We start from the raw sequence: 21,798 nt of genomic DNA, 5'->3' as shown, positions 1-21,798 counted from the left end.
CTAATGATACCATACCTCTGTCTGTATGTAAACCCAATGATACCCATACCTGTGTCTGTATGTAAACCCAATGATACCCATACCTGTGTCTGTATGTAAACCTAATGATACCATACCTCTGTCTGTATGTAAACCCAATAATACCCATACCTGTGTCTGTATGTAAACCTAATGATACCCATACCTGTGTCTGTATGTAAACCCAATGATAGCCACAACCGTGTCTGTATGTAAACCCAATGATACCCATACCTGTGTCTGTATGTAAACCCAATGATGCCACAACTGTGTCTGTATGTAAACCCAATGGTAACCATACCTGTATCTGTATGTAAACCCAATGATAGCCATACCTGTGTCTGTATGTAAACCCAATGATAGCCACAACTGTGTCTGTATGTAAACCTAATGATACCCATACCTGTGTCTGTATGTAAACCCAATGATACCCATTCCTGTGTCTGTATGTAAACCTAATGATAACAATACCTGTGTCTGTATGTAAACCCAATGATACCCATACCTGTGTCTGTATGTAAACCCAATGATACCCATACCTGTGTCTGTATGTAAACCCAATGATAACCATACCTGTCTGTATGTAAACCCAATGATACCCATACCTGTGTCTGTATGTAAACCTAATGATACCCATACCTGTGTCTGTATGTAAACCCAATGATAACCATACCTGTCTGTATGTAAACCCAATGATAACCATACCTCTCTGTATGTAAACCCAATGATACCCAAAACTCTGTCTGTATGTAAACCCAATGATAACAATACCTGTGTCTGTATGTAAACCCAATGATACCCAAAACTGTGTCTGTATGTAAACCCAATGATACCCAAAACTGTTGTCTGTATGTAAACCCAATGCTAGCCACAACCATGTCTGTATGTAAACCCATGATAACCACAACCATGTCTGTATGTAAACCCATGATAACCACAACCATGTCTGTATGTAAACCCAATGATACCCACAACTATATCTGTATGTAAACCCAATGATTGCAGTGCTCTTGTCAGCAAATGATAAAAATCAGATAAATAAAAGTCATTGACTTTGAAACACCCCAAAATTACAAATATTTGTATATATTGAGTCTAGTTATTTTGAGCAAAACTGAACTGACAGGGTTCAGTAGTGCAAAGACAAGTAAGAAACTTATATCTGTGGTATTCACCAACTGATTTCATCCAAATCTGGAACAAATGTAACATACTATATGACACATATATGTATGTCACTTTGTTTTGCGACTGATCAATAATTATGGTTGAATGGCAGCAGTGTTTGTTGTTAAATTTCAGTATACCTATCATAACTTTGGAAGAATAAGGGATGAAAGCAATTTCAAGTTGGTGGTTCCGCGCCCGGTTTCCGGGGTATTCCAAACCTTCCCAACCACGGGGCAGTTTTGCTACTTTGTTACCGTGCGTATTCATGAGACACTCATTACTGCATGACATGGCATAAATGTATTCAGTGTGAATGGATCTCTGAATATAATCATATCTTAAGAACTGCTTGTTAAACCATTGACCATTCAATTGATGACTGCAGTCTTAAGAACTTCATGTTAAATCATTGACCATTCAATTGATGACTGCAGTCTTAAGAACTTCTTGTTAAACCATTGACCATTCAATTGATGACTGCAGTCTTAAGAACTTCATGTTAAATCATTGACCATTCAATTGATGACTGCAGTCTTAAGAACTTCTTGTTAAACCATTGACCATTCAATTGATGACTGCAGTCTTAAGAACTTCTTGTTAAACCATTGACCATTCAATTGATGACTGCAGTCTTAAGAACTTCATGTTAAACCATTGACCATTCAATTGATGACTGCAGTCTTAAGAACTTCTTGTTAAACCATTGACCATTCAATTGATGACTGCAGTCTTAAGAACTTCATGTTAAATCATTGACCATTCAATTGATGACTGCAGTCTTAAGAACTTCTTGTTAAACCATTGACCATTCAATTGATGACTGCAGTCTTAAGAACTTCATGTTAAATCATTGACCATTCAATTGATGACTGCAGTCTTAAGAACTTCATGTTAAATCATTGACCATTCAATTGATGACTGCAGTCTTAAGAACTTCATGTTAAATCATTGACCATTCAATTGATGACTGCAGTCTTAAGAACTTCATGTTAAATCATTGGCCATTCAATTGATGACTGCAGTCTTAAGAACTTCATGTTAAATCATTGACCATTCAATTGATGACTGCAGTCTTAAGAACTTCATGTTAAACCATTGACCATTCAATTGATGACTGCAGTCACCATTGACCATTCAATTGATGACTGCAGTCTTAAAACTTGGTACAAGAACAATACACTATGGCATATGCAGTCAATTTATTTTGTGATACAATTCATTATGGCCACCAGACGGCCATTTCGTTACCAATTTTTCATGTTCAAAGCCATTACGCAGACATACTGAACACATCTCATTCAAAGTTGGTATAAGGACAATGTTCTATACATACATATGCATGTGAATTTATGTCGTTGTATGATCCAATATGATCACCGGGCGGCCAATTTGTTAAAAGATTTTTTCATGTCCAGAACCATTACTTGGACATGACTGGAATGGTGTACTACCATTAGTCGGATCAGTGGATGTTTACACTCACAGCATAATGTGTTAATTTGGGCAAGTAGTGAGTTTGTTCTAGCAAGCTACTAATTCATGCAAAGCTGATAAACTCAGATAAGACATTGATATCAGGTAGGAAATAGAAAAAAAACAGTGAGAGGGAACAGTATTTAAAACTTTATTTGAAATATACAGAAAATAATATTAGAAATCCCGAAAATCGCGAGTACAAATTGATCATTTGTGCTTTGGTATGGCAATTTGACAGTAAGTAACAGAAGTAAGCTTTCTCGCATTGTCAACACAGCGGCAAATGTCATCTGTAGCAAGCAATCTTCTCTTTGTCACTTGCATTATTAGTCCCCGCTGGACGAAGTCCGGGACGGGGACTTATGGATTGGGTTCCGTCTGTCCGTGCGTCAGTCCGTCCGTCCGTCCGTCCGTCCGTCCGTCCGTCCGTCTGTCCGCAGCTGTTTCTTGGAGATGCCTGGACTGATTTTTTTAAAACTTGGTACAGGGACAACATCTCATTCAAAGTTGGTATTAGGACAGTGTTCTATGACATACATGTGCATATCCATTTTCGTCATGATACGATCCAATATGGCTGCATGGCAGCCATTTTGTTTGTGAATTTTCCATGTCCAAAGCCATAACTCAGACATGCTTAAACAGATCTCATTCAAAGTTGGTATTAGGACAGTGTTCTATAACATACATGTGCATATCCATTTTCGTCATGATACGATCCAATATGGCTGCCTGGCAGCCATTTTGTTTGTGAATTTTCCATGTCCAAAGCCATTACTAAGACATGTTTGAACATATCTCATTGAAAGTTGGTATTAGGACAGTGTTCTATGACATACATGTGCATATCCATTTTCGTCGTGATACAATCCAATATTGCTGCCTGGCAGCCATTTTGTTTGTGAATTTTCCATGTCCAAAGCCATATAACTCAGACTCCATTTTCATCTTGATATGATCCCCCATACCCAACCAATCCTTTATTGTTGGAGGCATATTCCATGTCCAACAAGCACACACAACATATCTAAGTCTGTTTGATTTAGGTTCACAAATGTTGTTGCGTGATCAGAGTAGTGATAATTCATTAAAACCCAATTATAGCGGGGACTATGTCATTCTCAATGACTTGTTTGTCAGTAAAAAGAAAGGCATTGAAAATAGTTAAATGACCGGACACATCCATTACATACTCACTTCCAGAAGCTTCCCTCTGGACGTCGTTACAGGGTTCCATTTTCAAAAAAGAACTTGTTTAAAAAATAATTCTTACCATCAGCCAGCAGTGGCTATTTTGAACACAATGTGACAGCTTCAAGTGAACGTTTATGTCATTATGTAAATATACTATTTCTGTTTTCATTGCTGTGAATTGTGTGTATTTTTGTAATATTTGCTGATGAGTCTGAAGACAATTTTCTGTGTTTTTATATGCAGACAAAGTTTTGAATTGTATTGAATTGAATTGATATATACATTGTACTATAATCTTCACATACATATTAACTTGTGTCTTGATACGGTATAAGGACAATGTCAAATGTTTGCCCAGTGGCCATATTGGATCGTATCAATTTTGTTATGATTTTTCCATGTTTGGGACCATTACACAGACATGCATGAACAATTTCCATTAAAACTTTATTTAAAGACAATGTACTATGATGTATATATGTATGTCAGCTTGTGTCATGATATGATCCAACAGGACTGCAAGGCAGCCAGGATTCTTTATGAATTTTTCATGTTTGGATCCAATTTCAGTCAATCTTGGTATAAGGGGCAGTGTACTATTAAGTACATATGCATGTCAATTTGTGATTACACCCATCACAGACAAGAAATGTTACAATCCAAACAGGGATCAACAGCTCCCAAACAGCAGGGACTATGTCATCTACGATGAATGTCATATAAGATAAGGGGGCTTGTCATCCATGATGACTTGTCATTTAATGTTGTGGACTTTAAATGTGTAATAAAATGCTGAAATAAAGAGTCCAAATTTTGGTGAGCCTTACTAGATTTCACTCAGCTACAAAACTGAATGTAATTATACTCAGTTTGCACTTTCATTCATAGTAAAATTAACCACACTACATTTCCTTAAATTTTGGTTGTAAGTGGTTAGCATGGGTTTTAGAGGAACATTGCTAAATCTGTAAAGAAATCATACATTACACACTGGTTGCGTGTAGACACACTGGATGCATGAACCACTCTCTTTGATACTGTGTCTCAATTTCTGCAGCCATACACTGACTGATAACTGGAGTCCAGTAAACACTGCAACCATACACTGACTGATAACTGGAGTCCAGTAAACACTGCAACCATACACTGACTGATAACTGGAGTCCAGTAAACACTGGAACCATACACTGACTGATAACTGGAGTCCAGTAAACACTGCAACCATACACTGACTGATAACTGGAGTCCAGTAAACACTGCAACCATACACTGACTGATATAAACTGGAGTCCAGTAAACACTGCAACCATACACTGACTGATAACTGGAGTCCAGTAAACACTGCAACCATACACTGACTGATATAAACTGGAGTCCAGTAAACACTGCAACCATACACTGACTGATATAAACTGGAGTCCAGTAAACACTGCAACCATACACTGACTGATATAAACTGGAGTCCAGTAAACACTGCAGCCATACACTGACTGATATAAACTGGAGTCCAGTAAACACTGCAGCCATACACTGACTGATAACTGGAGTCCAGTAAACACTGCAACCATACACTGACTGATATAAACTGGAGTCCAGTAAACACTGCAACCATACACTGATTGATAACTGGAGTCCAGTAAACACTGCAACCATACACTGACTGATAACTGGAGTCCAGTAAACACTGCAACCATACACTGACTGATAACTGGAGTCCAGTAAACACTGGAACCATACACTGACTGATAACTGGAGTCCAGTAAACACTGCAACCATACACTGACTGATGACAAAAGTACACCCAAAGTGGTAGTGAATCTCCAAATATCTGGGATTTTGCAAGAGGTTCAAACATTATATTGTATTGATGACATCACATACTAGTACTGTCAGGCTATACATCCAATAGTCCTGTCTGATGCCGTTCCTCCTAGTTGTAGTGTTTACTGGATCCTAGTAATGGCAGTGGATGTAATACAAGGAATTCAGATACTTTATCATACATAGTGGTATTGCATGATGGGGAACTAAGCATGACTGTCCACCATAGTAATAAAATGCCATCTTTAGATAAAGTAAGTACCCCGCCTGACCTATTAGATAAATGTAAAAGAAAACCCTTTAAAACATTTTATTGAATCATTGAGAGATGTGTATTTTTGAAGTTAACTATTCCTTCAGCTGTCTTTTTTTATTGTTTTTATTTTATGTAGGAATGACTATCAAGAGTAACCAAGGTAAACAACATATTCACAGTTTTGTTTACATATTTATCGTATTTGTGTTTTTACTATATGTAGATATATATTATATTGATTTTCTATTGGTGAAATATGTACTTGGTGAGTTTATACACATTGAGATGAAAAGACTTGTTGTCTTCACATATTTTGCTATTGCTGCACTATTCCACCATCCCAACTATAGCTATTGCTGCACTATTCCACCATCCTAACTATAGCTATTACTGCACTATTCCACCATCCTAACTATAGCTATTACTGCACTATTCCACCATCCTAACTATAGCTATTACTGCACTATTCCACCATCCTAACTATAGCTATTGCTGCACTATTCCACCATCTTAACTGTAGCTATTGCTGCACTATTCCACCATCCTAACTATAGCTATTACTGCACTATTCCAACATCCTAACTATAGCTATTGCTGCACTATTCCACCATCCTAACTGTAGCTATTGCTGCACTATTCCACCATCCTAACTATAGCTATTGCTGCACTATTCCACCATCCTAACTGTAGCTATTGCTGCACTATTCCACCATCCTAACTATAGCTATTGCTGCACTATTCCACCTTCCTAACTATAGCTATTGCTGCACTATTCCACCATCCTAACTATAGCTATTACTGCACTATTCCACCATCCTAACTATAGCTATTGCTGCACTATTCCACCATCCTAACTGTAGCTATTACTGCACTATTCCACCATCCTAACCGTAGCTATTACTGCACTATTCCACCATCCTAACTGTAGCTATTGCTGCACTATTCCACCATCCTAACTGTAGCTATTACTGCACTATTCCACCAACCTAACCGTAGCTATTACTGCACTATTCCACCATCCTAACTGTAGCTATTACTGCACTATTCCACCATCCTAACTGTAGCTATTACTGCACTATTCCACCATCCTAACTATAGCTATCACTGCACTATTCCACCATCCTAACTGTAGCTATTACTGCACTATTCCACCATCCTAACTTTAGCTATTACTGCACTATTCCACCATCCTAACTATAGCTATCACTGCACTATTCCACCATCCTAACTATAGCTATCACTGCACTATTCCACTATCCTAACTATAGCTATTGCTGCACTATTCCACCATCCTAACTGTAGCTATTACTGCACTATTCCACCATCCTAACTATAGCTATTACTGCACTATTCCACCATCCTAACTATAGCTATCACTGCACTATTCCACTATCCTAACTATAGCTATTGCTGCACTATTTCACCATCCTATCTATAGCTATTGCTGCACTATTCCACCATCCTAACTGTTGCTATTGCTGCACTATTCCACCATCGTAACTGTAGCTATTACTGCACTATTCCACCATCCTAACTATAGCTATTACTGCACTATTCCACCATCCTAACTATAGCTATCACTGCACTATTCCACTATCCTAACTATAGCTTTCACTGCACTATTCAACCATCCTAACTATAGCTATTACTGCACTATTCCACCATCCTAACTATAGCTATCACTGCACTATTCCACTATCCTAACTATAGCTATCACTGCACTATTCCACCATCCTAACTGTAGCTATTACTGCACTATTCCACCATCCTAACTGTAGCTATTGCTGCACTATTCCACCATCCTAACTGTAGCTATTACTGCACTATTCCACCATCCTAACTATAGCTATCACTGCACTATTCCACTATCCTAACTATAGCTATCACTGCACTATTCCACCATCCTAACTGTAGCTATTACTGCACTATTCCACCATCCTAACTGTAGCTATTGCTGCACTATTCCACCATCCTAACTGTAGCTATCACTGCACTATTCCACCATCCTAACTGTAGCTATTACTGCACTATTCCACCATCCTAACTATAGCTATCACTGCACTATTCCACCATCCTAACTGTAGCTATTGCTGCACTATTCCACCATCCTAACTGTAGCTATTGCTGCACTATTCCACCATCCTAACTGTAGCTATTACTGCACTATTCCACCATCCTAACTGTAGCTATCACTGCACTATTCCACCATCCTAACTGTAGCTATCACTGCACTATTCCACCATCCTAACTGTAGCTATTACTGCACTATTCCACCATCCTAACTGTAGCTATTACTGCACTATTCCACCATCCTAACTGTAGCTATTACTGCACTATTCCACCATCCTAACCGTAGCTATTACTGCACTATTCCACCATCCTAACTATGGGTATTGCTGCACTATTCCACCATCCTAACTATAGCTATCACTGCACTATTCCACCATCCTAACTATAGCTATCACTGCACTATTCCACTATCCTAACTATAGCTATCACTGCACTATTCCACCATCCTAACTGTAGCTATCACTGCACTATTCCACTATCCTAACTATAGCTATTGCTGCACTATTCCACCATCCTAACTGTAGCTATTGCTGCACTATTCCACCATCCTAACTGGGGGTATTGCTGCACTATTCCACCATCCTAACTATAGCTATTACTGCACTATTCCACCATCCTAACTATAGCTATTACTGCACTATTCCACCATCCTAACTGTAGCTATTGCTGCACTATTCCACCATCCTAACTGGGGGTATTGCTGCACTATTCCACCATCCTAACTATAGCTATTACTGCACTATTCCACCATCCTAACTGTAGCTATTACTGCACTATTCCACCATCCTAACTGTAGCTATCACTGCACTATTCCACCATCCTAACTGTAGCTATTACTGCACTATTCCACCATCCTAACTGTAGCTATTACTGCACTATTCCACCATCCTAACTGTAGCTATCACTGCACTATTCCACCATCCTAACTGTAGCTATTACTGCACTATTCCACCATCCTAACTATAGCTATCACTGCACTATTCCACTATCCTAACTATAGCTATTGCTGCACTATTCCACCATCCTAACTGTAGCTATTACTGCACTATTCCACTATCCTAACTATAGCTATCACTGCACTATTCCACCATCCTAACTGTAGCTATTACTGCACTATTCCACCATCCTAACTATAGCTATCACTGCACTATTCCACTATCCTAACTATAGCTATCACTGCACTATTCCACTATCCTAACTGTAGCTATTACTGCACTATTCCACCATCCTAACTGTAGCTATTACTGCATTATTCCACCATCCTAACTGCAGCTATTACTGCACTGTTCCACCATCCTATCTATAGCTATTGCTGCACTATTCCACTATCCTAACTGTAGCTATTACTGCACTATTCCACCATCCTAACTGTAGCTATTACTGCACTATTCCACCATCGTAACTGTAGCTATTACTGCACTATTCCACCATCCTAACTGTAGCTATTACTGCACTGTTCCACCATCCTATCTATAGCTATTGCTGCACTATTCCACTATCCTAACTGTAGCTGTTACTGCACTATTCCACCATCCTAACTATAGCTATCACTGCACTATTCCACCATCCTAACTATAGCTATTGCTGCACTATTCCACCATCCTAACTGTAGCTATTGCTGCACTATTCCACCATCGTAACTGTAGCTATTACTGCACTATTCCACCATCCTAACTGTAGCTATTACTGCACTATTCCACCATCCTAACTGTAGCTATTACTGCACTATTCCACCATCCTAACTGTAGCTATTACTGCACTATTCCACCATCCTAACTGTAGCTATTACTGCACTGTTCCACCATCCTATCTATAGCTATTGCTGCACTATTCCACTATCCTAACTGTAGCTATTACTGCACTATTCCACCATCCTAACTGTAGCTATTACTGCATTATTCCACCATCCTAACTGTAGCTATTACTGCACTATTCCACTATCCTAACTGTAGCTATTACTGCACTATTCCACCATCCTAACTGTAGCTATTACTGCACTATTCCACCATCCTAACTGTAGCTATTACTGCACTATTCCACCATCCTAACTGTAGCTATTACTGCACTATTCCACCATCCTAACTGTAGCTATTACTGCACTATTCCACCATCCTAACTGTAGCTATTACTGCACTGTTCCACCATCCTATCTATAGCTATTGCTGCAATATTCCACTATCCTAACTGTAGCTATTACTGCACTATTCCACCATCCTAACTGTAGCTATTACTGCACTATTCCACCATCCTAACTGTAGCTATGACTGCACTATTCCACCATCCTAACTGTAGCTATTACTGCACTATTCCACCATCCTAACTGTAGCTATTGCTGCACTATTCCACCATCCTAACTGGGGGTATTGCTGCACTATTCCACCATCCTAACTGTAGCTATTACTGCACTATTCCACCATCCTAACTGTAGCTATTACTGCACTATTCCACCATCCTAACTGTAGCTATTGCTGCACTATTCCACCATCCTAACTGGGGGTATTGCTGCACTATTCCACCATCCTAACTATAGCTATTACTGCACTATTCCACTATCCTAACTATAGCTATTGCTGCACTATTCCACCATCCTAACTGTAGCTATTGCTGCACTATTCCACCATCCTAACTGGGGGTATTGCTGCACTATTCCACCATCCTAACTATAGCTATTACTGCACTATTCCACCATCCTAACTATAGCTATTACTGCACTATTCCACCATCCTAACTGTAGCTATTGCTGCACTATTCCACCATCCTAACTGGGGGTATTGCTGCACTATTCCACCATCCTAACTATAGCTATTACTGCACTATTCCACCATCCTAACTGTAGCTATTACTGCACTATTCCACCATCCTAACTGTAGCTATCACTGCACTATTCCACCATCCTAACTGTAGCTATTACTGCACTATTCCACCATCCTAACTGTAGCTATTACTGCACTATTCCACCATCCTAACTGTAGCTATCACTGCACTATTCCACCATCCTAACTGTAGCTATTACTGCACTATTCCACCATCCTAACTATAGCTATCACTGCACTATTCCACTATCCTAACTATAGCTATTGCTGCACTATTCCACCATCCTAACTGTAGCTATTACTGCACTATTCCACTATCCTAACTATAGCTATCACTGCACTATTCCACCATCCTAACTGTAGCTATTACTGCACTATTCCACCATCCTAACTATAGCTATCACTGCACTATTCCACTATCCTAACTATAGCTATCACTGCACTATTCCACTATCCTAACTGTAGCTATTACTGCACTATTCCACCATCCTAACTGTAGCTATTACTGCATTATTCCACCATCCTAACTGCAGCTATTACTGCACTGTTCCACCATCCTATCTATAGCTATTGCTGCACTATTCCACTATCCTAACTGTAGCTATTACTGCACTATTCCACCATCCTAACTGTAGCTATTACTGCACTATTCCACCATCGTAACTGTAGCTATTACTGCACTATTCCACCATCCTAACTGTAGCTATTACTGCACTGTTCCACCATCCTATCTATAGCTATTGCTGCACTATTCCACTATCCTAACTGTAGCTGTTACTGCACTATTCCACCATCCTAACTATAGCTATCACTGCACTATTCCACCATCCTAACTATAGCTATTGCTGCACTATTCCACCATCCTAACTGTAGCTATTGCTGCACTATTCCACCATCGTAACTGTAGCTATTACTGCACTATTCCACCATCCTAACTGTAGCTATTACTGCACTATTCCACCATCCTAACTGTAGCTATTACTGCACTATTCCACCATCCTAACTGTAGCTATTACTGCACTATTCCACCATCCTAACTGTAGCTATTACTGCACTGTTCCACCATCCTATCTATAGCTATTGCTGCACTATTCCACTATCCTAACTGTAGCTATTACTGCACTATTCCACCATCCTAACTGTAGCTATTACTGCATTATTCCACCATCCTAACTGTAGCTATTACTGCACTATTCCACTATCCTAACTGTAGCTATTACTGCACTATTCCACCATCCTAACTGTAGCTATTACTGCACTATTCCACCATCCTAACTGTAGCTATTACTGCACTATTCCACCATCCTAACTGTAGCTATTACTGCACTATTCCACCATCCTAACTGTAGCTATTACTGCACTATTCCACCATCCTAACTGTAGCTATTACTGCACTGTTCCACCATCCTATCTATAGCTATTGCTGCAATATTCCACTATCCTAACTGTAGCTATTACTGCACTATTCCACCATCCTAACTGTAGCTATTACTGCACTATTCCACCATCCTAACTGTAGCTATGACTGCACTATTCCACCATCCTAACTGTAGCTATTACTGCACTATTCCACCATCCTAACTGTAGCTATTGCTGCACTATTCCACCATCCTAACTGGGGGTATTGCTGCACTATTCCACCATCCTAACTGTAGCTATTACTGCACTATTCCACCATCCTAACTGTAGCTATTACTGCACTATTCCACCATCCTAACTGTAGCTATTGCTGCACTATTCCACCATCCTAACTGGGGGTATTGCTGCACTATTCCACCATCCTAACTATAGCTATTACTGCACTATTCCACCATCCTAACTGTAGCTATTACTGCACTATTCCACCATCCTAACTGTAGCTATCACTGCACTATTCCACCATCCTAACTGTAGCTATTACTGCACTATTCCACCATCCTAACTGTAGCTATTACTGCACTATTCCACCATCCTAACTGTAGCTATCACTGCACTATTCCACCATCCTAACTGTAGCTATTACTGCACTATTCCACCATCCTAACTATAGCTATCACTGCACTATTCCACTATCCTAACTATAGCTATTGCTGCACTATTCCACCATCCTAACTGTAGCTATTACTGCACTATTCCACTATCCTAACTATAGCTATCACTGCACTATTCTACTATCCTAACTATAGCTCTCACTGCACTATTCCACCATCCTAACTGTAGCTATCACTGCACTATTCCACTATCCTAACTATAGCTATCACTGCACTATTCCACTATCCTAACTGTAGCTATTACTGCATTATTCCACCATCCTAACTGTAGCTATTACTGCATTATTCCACCATCCTAACTGCAGCTATTACTGCACTGTTCCACCATCCTATCTATAGCTATTGCTGAACTATTCCACTATCCTAACTGTAGCTATTACTGCACTATTCCAACATCCTAACTGTAGCTATTACTGCACTATTCCACCATCGTAACTGTAGCTATTACTGCACTATTCCACCATCCTAACTGTAGCTATTACTGCACTGTTCCACCATCCTATCTATAGCTATTGCTGCACTATTCCACTATCCTAACTGTAGCTGTTACTGCACTATTCCACCATCCTAACTATAGCTATCACTGCACTATTCCACCATCCTAACTATAGCTATTGCTGCACTATTCCACCATCCTAACTGTAGCTATTGCTGCACTATTCCACCATCGTAACTGTAGCTATTACTGCACTATTCCACCATCCTAACTGTAGCTATTACTGCACTATTCCACCATCCTAACTGTAGCTATTACTGCACTATTCCACCATCCTAACTGTAGCTATTACTGCACTATTCCACCATCCTAACTGTAGCTATTACTGCACTGTTCCACCATCCTATCTATAGCTATTGCTGCACTATTCCACTATCCTAACTGTAGCTATTGCTGCACTATTCCACCATCCTAACTGTAGCTATTACTGCATTATTCCACCATCCTAACTGTAGCTATTACTGCACTATTCCACTATCCTAACTGTAGCTATTACTGCACTATTCCACCATCCTAACTGTAGCTATTACTGCACTATTCCACCATCCTAACTGTAGCTATTACTGCACTATTCCACCATCCTAACTGTAGCTATTACTGCACTATTCCACCATCCTAACTGTAGCTATTACTGCACTATTCCACCATCCTAACTGTAGCTATTACTGCACTGTTCCACCATCCTATCTATAGCTATTGCTGCAATATTCCACTATCCTAACTGTAGCTATTACTGCACTATTCCACCATCCTAACTGTAGCTATTACTGCACTATTCCACCATCCTAACTGTAGCTATGACTGCACTATTCCACCATCCTAACTGTAGCTATTACTGCACTATTCCACCATCCTAACTGGGGGTATTGCTGCACTATTCCACCATCCTAACTATAGCTATTACTGCACTATTCCACCGTCCTAACTGTAGCTATTACTGCACTATTCCACCATCCTAACTATAGCTATTACTGCACTATTCCACCATCCTAACTGTAGCTATTACTGCACTATTCCACCATCCTAACTGTAGCTATTACTGCACTATTCCACCATCCTATCTATAGCTATTGCTGCACTATTCCACTATCCTAACTGTAGCTATTACTGCACTATTCCACCATCCTAACTGTAGCTATTACTGCATTATTCCACCATCCTAACTGTAGCTATTACTGCACTGTTCCACCATCCTATCTATAGCTATTGCTGCACTATTCCACTATCCTAACTGTAGCTATTACTGCACTATTCCACCATCCTAACTGTAGCTATTACTGCACTATTCCACTATCCTAACTGTAGCTATTACTGCACTATTCCACCATCCTAACTGTAGCTATTACTGCATTATTCCACCATCCTAACTGTAGCTATTACTGCACTGTTCCACCATCCTATCTATAGCTATTGCTGCACTATTCCACTATCCTAACTGTAGCTATTACTGCACTATTCCACCATCCTAACTGTAGCTATTACTGCACTATTCCACCATCCTAACTGTAGCTATTACTGCACTATTCCACCATCCTAACTGTAGCTATTACTGCACTATTCCACTATCCTAACTGTAGCTATTACTGCACTATTCCACCATCCTAACTGTAGCTATTACTGCACTATTCCACCATCCTAACTGTAGCTATTACTGCACTATTCCACCATCCTAACTATAGCTATTGCTGCACTATTCCACTATCCTAACTGGGGGTATTGCTGCACTATTCCACCATCCTAACTGTTGCTATTGCTGCACTATTCCACCATCATAACTGTAGCTATTACTGCACTATTCCACCATCCTAACTATAGCTATTGCTGCACTATTCCACCATCCTAACTGTAGCTATTGCTGCACTATTCCACCATCGTAACTGTAGCTATTACTGCACTATTCCACCATCCTAACTATAGCTATCACTGCACTATTCCACCATCCTAACTGTAGCTATTACTGCACTATTCCACCATCCTATCTATAGCTATTGCTGCACTATTCCACTATCCTAACTGTAGCTATTACTGCACTATTCCACCATCCTAACTGTAGCTATTACTGCATTATTACACCATCCTAACTGTAGCTATTACTGCACTGTTCCACCATCCTATCTATAGCTATTGCTGCACTATTCCACTATCCTAACTGTAGCTATTACTGCACTATTCCACCATCCTAACTGTAGCTATTACTGCACTATTCCACTATCCTAACTGTAGCTATTACTGCACTATTCCACCATCCTAACTGTAGCTATTACTGCATTATTCCACCATCCTAACTGTAGCTATTACTGCACTGTTCCACCATCCTATCTATAGCTATTGCTGCACTATTCCACTATCCTAACTGTAGCTATTACTGCACTATTCCACCATCCTAACTGTAGCTATTACTGCACTATTCCACCATCCTAACTGTAGCTATTACTGCACTATTCCACCATCCTAACTGTAGCTATTACTGCACTATTCCACTATCCTAACTGTAGCTATTACTGCACTATTCCACCATCCTAACTGTAGCTATTACTGCACTATTCCACCATCCTAACTGTAGCTATTACTGCACTATCCCACCATCCTAACTATAGCTATTGCTGCACTATTCCACTATCCTAACTGGGGGTATTGCTGCACTATTCCACCATCCTAACTGTTGCTATTGCTGCACTATTCCACCATCATAACTGTAGCTATTACTGCACTATTCCACCATCCTAACTGTAGCTATTACTGCACTATTCCACCATCCTAACTATAGCTATCACTGCACTATTCCACCATCCTAACTATAGCTATTGCTGCACTATTCCACCATCCTAACTGGGGGTATTGCTGCACTATTCCATCATCCTAACTGTTGCTATTGCTGCACTATTCCACCATCCTAACTATAGCTATTACTGCACTATTCCACCATCCTAACTGTAGCTATTACTGCACTATTCCACCATCCTAACTGTGGGTATTGCTGCACTATTCCACCATCCTAACTATAGCTATTACTGCACTATTCCACCATCCTAACTATAGCTATTACTGCACTATTCCACCATCCTAACTGTGGGTATTGCTACACTATTCCACCATCCTAACTGTAGCTATTACTGCACTATTCCACCATCGTAACTGTGGGTATTGCTGCACTATTCCACCATCCTAACTATAGCTATTACTGCACTATTCCACCATCCTAACTGTGAGTATTGCTGCACTATTCCACCATCCTAACTGTGGGTATTGCTGCACTATTCCACCATCCTAACTGTGGGTATTGCTGCACTATTCAGTTAGCCTAACTGTGGCTATTGCTAAGTAGGATAGTGGAATATTGTAGTGATAATCATTCTGAAGTCTACAGGTAGGATAGTGGAATAGTGTAGTGATAATCATTTTACAAGTCTACAGGTAGGATAGTGGAATAGTGTAGTGATAATCATTTTACAAGTCTACAGGTAGGATAGTGGAATAGTGTAGTGATAATCATTTTACAAGTCTACAGGTAGGATAGTGGAATAGTGTAGTGATAATCATTTTACAGGTCTACAGGTAGGATAGTGGAATAGTTTAGTGATAATCATTTTACAAGTCTACAGGTAGGATAGTGGAATAGTGTAGTGATAATCATTTTACAGGTCTACAGGTAGGATAGTGGAATAGTGTAGTGATAATCATTTTACAAGTCTACAGGTAGGATAGTGGAATAGTGTAGTGATAATCATTTTACAAGTCTACAGGTAGGATAGTGGAATAGTGTAGTGATAATCATTTTACAAGTCTACAGGTAGGATAGTGGAATAGTGTAGTGATAATCATTTTACAAGTCTACAGGTAGGATAGTGGAATAGTGTAGTGATAATCATTTTACAAGTCTACAGGTAGGATAGTGGAATAGTGTAGTGATAATCATTTTACAGGTCTACAGGTAGGATAGTGGAATAGTGTAGTGATAATCATTTTACAAGTCTACAGGTAGGATAGTGGAATAGTGTAGTGATAATCATTTTACAAGTCTACAGGTAGGATAGTGGAATAGTGTAGTGATAATCATTTTACAAGTCTACAGGTAGGATAGTGGAATAGTGTAGTGATAATCATTTTACAAGTCTACAGGTAGGATAGTGGAATAGTGTAGTGATAATCATTTTACAAGTCTACAGGTAGGATAGTGGAATAGTGTAGTGATAATCATTTTACATGTCTACAGGTAGGATAGTGGAATAGTGTAGTGATAATCATTTTACAAGTCTACAGGTAGGATAGTGGAATAGTGTAGTGATAATCATTTTACAAGTCTACAGGTAGGATAGTGGAATAGTGTAGTGATAATCATTTTACAGGCTATGTAAATGTCCACAGTCTGTACACAGTACAGTCCAATTGTTATGGACTGTATGGAAAAATGTACTTGTCTCCTCAAAATTTCAATCAACTAATATCTTATGTGTATTGAAAACTGATCACTGACATACACAAATTATGATGCTTACATGATAGGTGCTTAGGTTCACTGTACTTTTCTATGTAAACTGTACAACATAAATTCTCATTGGCTTGTTTATAGTGACATATTAAAACAAGCAAACCCTTGGATGAATGGTGCTAAAACTTTTTCTCTGTTATAGTATAGTCTACATGGTGGAATTGGGAAGTATTAATAACTAAAACTATTTAATGATTTGTGTTTGTGTGTGTATGTATGTATGTGTGTGTGTGTGTGTGTGTGTGTGTGTGTGTGTGTGTGTACATGTGTACATGCTTTTATGATGTTAGAATGTCCTGCCCAAGAAGGCAGATTCTGTTTTCAGACAAGTAGTTCTACCTACAGCTAAAATCACAGAATGTCATTCCAAATCATCAGTCATTAAACCTGCACTAGTTGTAACTGGGACATTTTCTTTCATCAAGTAACCAAGGATGTTCACTAAAAATTGGTCAGTTATATCACTAAAATTGGTTAGTTCCATATAAAAAGATATTGTATCTGTTTATTAGTGGTCAGTGTTATCCATAGATGGTGAAGTGACAGCTTGGCTTTGAATCTGTCACCATATTAAAACTGTACTAGTTGTAACTGGAGTGTCATTTTTCCATGAAACAACCATTCACTGAATATACACATGTTAAAATATCAATGATTAGACATTGTAGGTGATGTTGGGTTAATCATTGGCCGATATTAGGCATTGTAGGTGACGTTGTAAAACTGTGATGTGGTGTTAATCATTGGTCGATAAGTGACATTGTGTTCAGCATTAGTTGATAAGTGATCATGTTAATCATTTGTCAATAAATGAAGTCATGTTAATCATTGGTCGATAAGTGACGTCATGTTAATCATTTGTCAATAAGTGACGTCATGTTAATCATTGGTCGATAAGTGATGCTGTTTTTATCTTTGGTCGATAAGTGACGTTTTAATCATTTGTCGATAAGTAACGTGTTAATCATTGGTCGATAAGTGACGTGTCAATCATTTGTCGATAAGTGACGTGTCAATCATTTTTCGATAAGTGATGTCGCGTTAATCATTGGTCGATAAGTGACGTGTCAATCATTTGTCGATAAGTGATGTCGCGTTAATCATTGGTCGATAAGTGACGTGTCAATCATTTGTCGATAAGTGATGTCGCGTTAATCATTTGTCGATAAGTGACGTTGTGTTAATCATTGTTCAATAAGTGACGTGTTAATCATTGGTCAGTAAGTGACGTCATGTTAATCATTGGATGATAAGTAACGTCATGTTAATTATTGGTCGATAAGTGACATGTTAATCATTGTTCAATAAGTGACGTGTTAATCATTGGTCAGTAAGTGATCGTTACACATTGGTCGATAAGTGACATGTTAATCATTGTTCAATAAGTGACGTGTTAATCATTGGTCAGTAAGTGATCGTTACACATTGGTCGATAAGTGACGTTGCGGTAATCATTGATCAATAAGTGATGTCGTGTTAATCAGTGGTCGATAAGTGACATGTTAATCATTGGTCAATAAGTGACATGTTAATCATTGGTCGATATTATCCATAAGTAGTATAGAAACAGATCGAAATCGGGATCACCGTTGAGGGTGCTGATATTTGGGTGCGGACCCAAAAATCAATTTGATTTCAGCTACAAAAAATGTATTTTCCACAGGTGATGCAATACTGTTGATGGCATATGATGTTACTAGAAATTTATTTGGTACCTAATAAAACATTTTCAAAAACACATTCCAGTTGCAGCTAATGTAGCTTTAATTGATATCGTAACTAGGCAACACCCATAAGCTTGTGTGGGTAGATTCATTTGTGACTGGCTGCCTCACGATGATATTGTAGATTGCACCCTCCATGTGGAGAATGCGCATAGTACATGTATATAGAACGCGCATGTGTAGTCATTACCCTGTAATGCATCCTTGGGTAGAACCACCAAAAAAAACATCGCATAGTATATAGGATGCATATGCATATTAGTCATTGAGCTGCTGTGCAGCTGCTTTGTGGCCTCTGTGTGGGCTATTACCCAAGCAGATACAGTCACAGTTGCTTCATTCTAATTCTAACTATCTCTGAATATGTCCATTTAAAAAGTGCATCAGCAGTCTGTATATACAAGGTGTAGATAGGTAAGATACATAGACATATAGTACATGTATACCTTACTAGGTGGGGTAGGTAGATTTTTTTGATAATTTTTCCCCATGTACATGTGAGTGTCTAGTTCACGTAGTTAGGTTTTTTGTTGTTTTCCATATGGTTTCTGTGTTTCCTTTCATCAGATGTGCAGCCATTACAGATTGGAAGAACATTTTTATATTGTCTTTTTAAGTTAATGTCATTTTCTGCATCCACTATTTTTCGCAAGACTTCACAATTTTCACAATTTTATTTGTTTTTCTTGAATAAGTAATAAATGTTTAGGGTCAGCAGAATCTGATTAAAATTCATGTAGTTTCTTTTTGACTGTTATGTTTATTGTTGTTTGTTCTTTCATGAACACTCCCAAGCTTACATACATCTGATACAATACCATAGGTTTTCCCGAACTCAATCTCGTAGCCAACCAGAATCCACCTTACAATATAACAATCAACGTTGAAATTGAAAGAAAGAGAACCACCAAACAATAATGATAACATCATTGTCTGTGCTCTTCGCTCACGCTATTTTTAAACAACACATTCTGAAGTACTGTACCTGTATGTTTTGGTGCCTTACACATTTTCATTGGGTGAGTGAATTCACTCGGTGCTCTCGTGTGGCTCAGGAAAACCAGTGGTATTGTTTCAGTTGTATATAACAAGCGCTCGTAAAAGAACAAACGCCAGTAAACGTAACAGCCAAAAAGAAAGCACAATGTGTACACTACAGTGTACATTGGATTTTAATCTGATTTGGGTCAGCAGTGAAAAATTAGGTAAGGTCGGATAACCGGAACCAAACAGTTTTTTTTTGGCTTAACTACTTAGTTTAGTGATGGATATTAATTTGTACCCAATGTCTGAGGATGACTGAAGGCTAAGTGATCTGATATAGTGATATCGATCTGTTGATGTATTAGGTGAATATTGTACATGTGTAGTAGAATTTAACAAATTTCAGTTCTATATGGGTGCAGTGTTTAAGTACTTGATTGATCAAGTACCGGTTACTTATACTTAGTTATGCTGCAAGTAGACATTACATTCAAATCAAATAGATTTTGTTTTTACTTGATAGGTTTTATAACAGCTGCAGAGAAAGGCAATGGGGTGATTGTAAAGACGATAACTAAAGGTGGTATTATTGATAAAGATGGCCATCTTGTAGTAGGGGATTACATCACAGCTGTTAACAGTGAATCCATGCGAGATCTGACCAACTCACAGGCAAGGTCTCTACTAAGAAGATGTTCTCTGATTGGTACTGACATTCGGTAAGATATAAAACATGAATTATTACATTAGCTGTTGATTTAGTGAGTTTGACATGATGTGAGGTTATGTGATGTGGTGTGAGGTTATGTGATGTGGTGTGAGGTTATGTGATGTGGTGTGAGGTTATATTATGTGGCATGAGGTTATGTGATGTGATGTGGTGTGAGGTTATATGATATGTGATGTGGTGTGAGGTTGTGTTATGTGGTGTGAGGTTATGTGATGTGGTGTGAGGTTATGTGATGTGATGTGGTGTGAGGTTATGTGATGTGGTGTGATGTGGTGTGAGGTTATGTGATCTGATGTGGTGTGAGGTTATGTGATGTGGTGTGAGGTTATGTGATGTGATGTGGTGTGAGGTTATGTGATGTGATGTGGTGTGAGGTTATATGATGTGGTGTGAGGTTATGTGATGTGATATGATGTGATGTGATGTGGTATGATGTGATGTGATATGATGTTAAGTTAGGTGATTGGATGCAAGACATATATTCCAAGCTGGCCACTCTAACCATTCACCCATCATGCATGTCTCCA

General features: G+C 38.9%; 1 protein-coding gene across 1 annotated transcript in view; it reads left to right on the top strand.

Annotated features, from left to right (window-relative positions):
- The window catches only part of LOC144436445 (multiple PDZ domain protein-like), a 330,925-nt gene that overhangs the window by 55,584 nt on the left and 253,543 nt on the right, over positions 1–21,798 (top strand). Inside the window, exon 15 of the mRNA XM_078125244.1 lies at positions 21,065–21,260. Within this exon, the coding sequence (XP_077981370.1) occupies positions 21,065–21,260 (196 nt within the window). The remainder of the gene's footprint in view (positions 1–21,064; positions 21,261–21,798) is intronic.

Source organism: Glandiceps talaboti, chromosome 6 (genome assembly GCF_964340395.1).
Source record: "Glandiceps talaboti chromosome 6, keGlaTala1.1, whole genome shotgun sequence".
NCBI classification, from domain to species: domain Eukaryota; kingdom Metazoa; phylum Hemichordata; class Enteropneusta; family Spengelidae; genus Glandiceps; species Glandiceps talaboti.
Note: the sequence above shows the minus strand (reverse complement) of the source record. Positions and strands in the feature narration are given on the sequence as shown.